At 40.1% G+C, this 6,651-nt stretch overlaps 1 protein-coding gene across 2 annotated transcripts in view; it reads right to left on the reverse strand.

The window, feature by feature from the left end:
* The window catches only part of LOC110451490 (dihydropyrimidine dehydrogenase [NADP(+)]-like), a 115,334-nt gene that overhangs the window by 6,940 nt on the left and 101,743 nt on the right, over positions 1–6,651 (reverse strand). For both annotated transcript variants that reach the window (XM_021499533.1, XM_021499534.1), the window contains exon 20: positions 4,498–4,644. In XM_021499533.1, the coding sequence (XP_021355208.1) occupies positions 4,498–4,644 (147 nt within the window). The remainder of the gene's footprint in view (positions 1–4,497; positions 4,645–6,651) is intronic.

Raw genomic sequence — 6,651 nt, forward strand, 5'->3', positions numbered from 1 at the left:
GCATGCAATACTGATGTGCACATTATGGTTACATTGACGGAGCTTTGGAATGTCAAATAATTGGTCACCACAAGTTTGACACAGATAATTTTTTAGTCAAGGGAAGGGTGCGCGTGGGTGTAACATGCGCTGGTGACACCCCTTTGGATCTGCCTCGGCTCTATATGACCGTCTCACACAGGATCACCTCCCTGGCAATGGCACACTTGAGTCATGTGCTACATGTGTGAGATGTGTGCTACATAACATATGTAAGAGTGGACTGCAAGACAAAACAGACAAACGAAATTTGGTGGCACTAAATGCCATAAATATCTGTGCCTTTCCCAATGTTTCTCTGTGTACAACTCACAGGCAAAATATTTCTGAATGGCCTAGCAGATGTACTGCAAGATGTACATGTAATTGTGATATCTTGGCTGGTACCACAGAATAAGATTACATGTATGTAAGGCCTTGCTGGTACTAATCTGTGTGGAGATTGCTCAACAACATAACGGCCAAGAGGAGTTGTCAATTTCTTGAAAATGTATGATAAACAAGAGGCCCAATGGGCCTTAACGGTCACCTGATATATTTATACAAAGAGTTGATTTTGTTTTTGAACAAAAAACAATAAAACCACCTTATTCAATATCTAGCATACAGATTTTAGACTGAAAAGTATTTGAAACTAACACCTCTGATTCTAAACAAGGAAAATGAAGAAATTTTAGCACACTGACTCCTTTGAGCCCCACCCTACAGCCCTTGGGGGTAGGGCTGGCTCAAAATTTTCAAAGTATCAAACTGTCAAATCAAGGTTATAATTCCAATCAAGTTATTAACATGTAATATTCAAAGTATCATTTGCCATTATAAACCATAATAAATTTTGCCCCCCCCCGCCGGGGGTTAACGTGAGACCCTAGGGTCATAAACCTTAAAACCCTTCCATCTATGAAGAGTATTTGATTCTACCATATCTGGGTCTTGAGAAGAAGATTTTTGAAATTTTAGTCAATTTGACCCTTTTTGGCCCCGCCCCTCAGGCACCTGGGGGCTTGGGACTAAACCGGCCACTATTTTTGTTGACCTTTGTCCATGGAAGGTCCCTGCAAAATTTCATTGAAATTGGTTCAGGGGTTTTGGAGAAGAAATCGAAAATGTAAATTGTTTACAATCGCAATAGGTCACTTGAGACTTTGTCTCATGTGACCTAATAAAAAGTAGAAAAAAGATAAAAATAATACTTCCTGAACGTGGAACACAAAACAAGAGGCCCAGAGGGCCTGCATCGCTCACCTGGATACCAAAGCAATCATGGCAAAATATTCTCCGAATGAGATCAAAGGAATATGCCAGACCCCAAGGTCAATCCTTGTAGCATATCTGTAAATGTATTAGATTCTTCATGCCCAGCAATTTTATGTATGGTTATGGGGTGGGGATCTCAACTGTTTCCAAGCTTTGACTCAGAAACTAGGTCCCTAGGGTTGTGGCCAGACGCCAGGATCAATTCTAATATCGTGACTGCATTTGTCTCTTTTTGCCCAGCATTTGTATATATAGTTTTGGGGGGGGGATCTCAACCATTTCAAAGTTATGACCCAGGGGTTAAGTCTGCAAGGGTGGGGCAGACCCTGAGGTCAATTATAATATCATGACTGCATTCGTCTTTTTATGCCCAACAATTGTATATATAGTTTTGGGGTGGGGATCTAAACCATTTCGAAGTTATGACCCAGGGGTTAAGTCTCCAAGGATGGGGCAGTCCCCAAGGCCATCCTGGAAGCATATGTGCAATCATCTCTTGATACTCAGCAATTGTATATACCGTTATAGGGTGGGGCTCTCAAGTGTTTCCAAGCTGTGACTAACAAACTAGGTCCCTAGGGGTTCGGTCAGACCCCAGGGTCTATTCTGATATCATGACTGCATTCGTCTTTTTATGCCCAGCATTTGTATATATAGTTTTGGGGTGGGGATCTCAACAGTTTTAAAGTTATGGCCCAGGGACTATGTCTCCAAGGGTGGGGCCAGACCCTATAGCCATCCTGGAAGCAAATGTGCATTCTTCTCTTTATACTCAGCAATTGTATACCATGGTTATATGGTGGGGATCTCAACCATTTCCAAGTAATACACTTTTTTTGGCCCCACCCCTTAGCCCGGGGGGTCAGCCCCACCATTTGTACAATTTTGAATCCCTGCCTCCCATGAATGCTTCCGACCAAATATGATCAATATCCATGGCATAGTTCTACAGAAGAAGTCGTTTATAGCAATATAGCCAAATTGCCCCTTTTTTGGCCCCGCCCTCAGCCCCACCATTTGTATAATTTTGAATCCCCACCACCTAGGGATGCTTCCAGTCAAATATGGTTGATATCCACCTCTTAGTTCCAGAGAAGAAGTCGCTTAAAGCAATATTGCCAAATTGACCCCTTTTTGCCCCGCCCCTCAGCCCCCTGGGGGGTCAGCCCAACCATTTGTACAATTTTGAATCCCCACCACCTAGGGATGCTTCCAGTCAAATATGGTTGATATCCATGGCATAGTTCTACAGAAGAAGTCGTTTGTAGCAATATAGCCAAATTGCCCCCTTTTTGCCCCGCCCCTCAGCCCCCTGGGGGGTCAGCCCAACCATTTGTACAATTTTGAATCCCCACCACCTAGGGATGCTTCCAGTCAAATATGGTTGATATCCATGGCATAGTTCTACAGTAGAAGTCGTTTGTAGCAATATAGCCAAATTACCCCTTTTTGCCTTGCCCCACAGCCCCCTAGGGAGTCAGCCCCATCATTTGTACAATTTTGAATCCCCACCACCTAGGGATGCTTCCAGTCAAATATGGTTGATATCCATTTCTTAGTTCCAGAGAAGAAGTCGCTTATAGCAATATTGCAAAATTGACCCCTTTTTGCCCCGCCTCTCAGCTCCATCATTTGTACAATTTTGAATCCCTGATACCTAGGGATGCTTCCAGTAAAATATGGTTGATATCCATGGCATAGTTCTACAGAAGAAGTCGTTTGTAGCAATATAGCCAATTGCCCCCTTTTTGCCTTGCCCCACAGCCCCCTGGGGGGTCAGCCCCATCATTTGTACAAGTTGAATCCCCACCACCTAGGGATGCTTCCAGTCAAATATGGTTGATATCCATTTCTTAGTTCCAGAGAAGAAGTCGCTTAAAGCAATATAGCCAAATTGACCCCTTTTTGCCCCGCCTCTCAGCTCCATCATTTGTACAATTTTGAATCCCTGATACCTAGGGATGCTTCCAGTCAAATATGGTTGATATCCATGGCATAGTTCTACAGAAGAAGTCGTTTGTAACAATATAGCCAAATTGACACCTTTTTGCCCCGCCCCTCAGCCCCCTGGGGGGTCAGCCCCATCATTTGTACAATTTTGAATCCCCACCACCTAGGGATGCTTAATTCCAGTCAAATATGGTTGATATCCATGGCATCGGACCAGGTGAGCTAAAAATGCATGCTGTATTTGGGGAAAAATACAAGTGAAATAAAATCCTCGAACGTGAAAATAAGGGTAAAAATAAATGCACAACTTTGAAAAAAACACAAAGTAGACAAAAAATGCTGGTCCTATTAAAATATTTTATCTATGTGACTACCTTCTCATAGTGCAAATGTTTAGCACTAACAAACTTGATTGTTTATTGTCTTGTATTTTTTTTTTTTTATTGTGATTTACATTCATGTTATTTCGTTTTAATATGTGTTATTGTAGACTAGTGTTATGCTTCCTGACATTTTTTGTCAGCTGGAGATATCGCTCCTGTCGTTCATGACGCAATGGTCGACTTACTTAAAAAAATGGCGGCATGCAATCATGCTCAGGATTTAACATAAATACTGAAGATATTAGGATGTGTATGCTGTAATCGGATCTCCTAGTTTTAGTTAAAACATATACATTATACTTCTCATTGAAGAACAGTAAAATGTGTATTGCTGAGGCACACATACTGCTTTGGTGGCGTAAAAACGGAAGCTTTAAGTATTCCTTTCATAGATTTATGCCAGAGAACTTATTCCACGCCATATTTTCTACAGAAATCTTGTTTAACAGTACGTAGTCAAAATGAGTCGTCAATTGTCCTAATTTAATTCAGGCCAGGAAAAGACATGTGCAAATAATCTCAGGGCCAGAATACCCATCATGCAATTTAATTTAGTAATGAAAGAGTTAACATGTAATATTCAAAGTATCATTTGCCATTATAAACAATAACCAGGGCCAGTTGAGCTAAAAAAACTACTGAATTAATGCCTGGATTGCTTTGAAATACTTTATTATTGAGAGAACACACTGTTCTGCCATTTATAAACATACAATATTTATCAGTTTAATATTAAACATTAGAATATGCAGAAATTGTAATACCCACTCTCCCTACATTGGATTTTCAACATTGTTTATCAATACCCTCCTATGACCTTAATATGATTCTGAACACTAAAGCAAGAAGCTGAGTGTCCTGTACTGACCTGGACACTAGGAACTGGCTTCTTTGGTACGTTGGCTGGACGGTTTGGAGGAGGCTGGAACTCTTTACCTAGAATGTCTACATCTTTGAAGTGTTTGGCCAATATTTCTGCCTTCTGCTCGGCATATGGACCAAAAGACGGGAGTTTCTGAAACCATTACATTAATCAAATTCAATAAATTATATACATGTAACAAAACTAAAGTCTCTTAGACTGATTAAGTACATATACAACATGTGACATACAGTAAGGTTTCAGTAACGCTATTCAATTCATTTGTGTAAAGTCGTAGCAACAAAGATAATTTTGTTGAAAGAATTAATCATGACATAAATATATGCTTCAGTTTTACAAAACATCTAAAGTAAGATTTTTTCCTGAATTTGTGTTTCCCAAGAAGAAAACCATTATTTGAGTAAAAGAAAACCTTGGGCGAAAACATTTGTTGCAAGGTAATGATTAAATCAGATACATGAAGAGGGTGAACCCTAATCATACCATCACTTACACAAAATGCATCACTTTTCACAACAAGAAACCGCCAATGGCGATATGGCCAGATTGCTACAGTTCATTTTCATGTAAATTTTAGCATCACATGTGATAACCATCCTTAGATACATAAAGCCACTTACTTGGTAAGTGATCTAAACTAATCTTCTTAACATAATGCAGATGTGGCCTGACCTTAACCATTCTTTTTAACCTAGTCAGTCAAGCGGAAAATGTAGGTCAGACCCAGCATCTGAAGCATTCATTGCATGTGATTAGCATCCTTAGATACATAAGCCATGCAAGTTGCCTTGATGTACAACAAGTAGTTACTTAGTAACTGACCTTGACCAAATGTCTTAACCTGGTCACTGAAGTGGAAAATGTAGGCAGGAACCAGCATCCGAAGCATTGCATGTGATAAGCATCCTTAGATACATAAGTCATACCAGTTTAGTTGATGTAGGACAAGTAGTGACTTAGTAACTGACTTTAACCAATTGTCTTAACCTGGTCACTGAAGTGGAAAATGTAGGCAGGAACCAGCATCCCAAACATTGCATGTGATAAGCATCCTTAGATACATAAGTCATACCAGTTTAGTTGATGTGAGATAATAAATAACTTGGAAATGTAGGCTAACCATTTTTCTTAACCTTAGCGCAGACAGACAGACAGACAGACAGACAGATGGACGGACATGAATCGCCAATCTATAAGCGCTGTTTGGGTTGCAATCTGGCCAAAAATACTTTTGAAACTTTACCTTTGTCTGCAGTTTATGTTTTGAAATGATGTAGCCTTGGAATGCAAACCTTTCAACATTTCTGTCTAGTAAAAGTCAAATATATACTTATTCAGTACTTGGTCAGTAGGAATAAACTCTGGACCACAGAAATACTTGTAGTCATACAAGTTCTAGATATCATAACAAAATGTTGAGATACTAGCAAAGGTTTTGTCGTTTGCAGCATAAGACATCGCAAAATTCAAGCCCAAATCTGTTTTGGGTACTGCATATGCAACAAGAGGCCCAGGGGGCCTGTATCGCTCACCTGGTTATTTAAGCAATCATGGCACAATATTTACATTTGCTCTGTAATGCCAATTTGTAACCACTTCAGACATGTAGGGTAAGAACTTGGAAGCGTTACTATAGAGACTTTATAATTCTTTAAGAGTTAAGGTTGTTACTATTACTAGCACATCAGTTGGGTTGGAGATAAAAAGTATGTGATGGCTGTTCATTTGTCGAATTGTCTATATAAACAATACCAAACTTTACCCCCTCCCCAAAGGCAAACGAGGGACCTGGGGCACATGAAAATCACAAATATATAAACAGCTCGAAGGCCTTTCCAACTATGAGTAGTATTTGATACTAGCATTTCTGGAACTGCAGAAGAAGATTTTTGAAACTCGCCTCCTTTTTCACACCAAACCAAGCCCCCTAGGGGGTCAGGGTCACACAAATTATACCAGCAGACCTTCCTCCCCCAACAAGTATTTCTGTCAAATATGAGCAAATCCGTTCAAAACATTGGAAGATATGGCCTATTATGTATATTTCCTATATAAACTATACTAAATTTCACCCCCTCACCAGGGGCAAACGGGGGCCAGGTAGACACGAAAATCACAATTTTTATAAACCACCCAAAC

This window comes from Mizuhopecten yessoensis, unplaced genomic scaffold (genome assembly GCF_002113885.1).
Source record: "Mizuhopecten yessoensis strain PY_sf001 unplaced genomic scaffold, ASM211388v2 scaffold6087, whole genome shotgun sequence".
Lineage (NCBI taxonomy): Eukaryota > Metazoa > Mollusca > Bivalvia > Pectinida > Pectinidae > Mizuhopecten > Mizuhopecten yessoensis.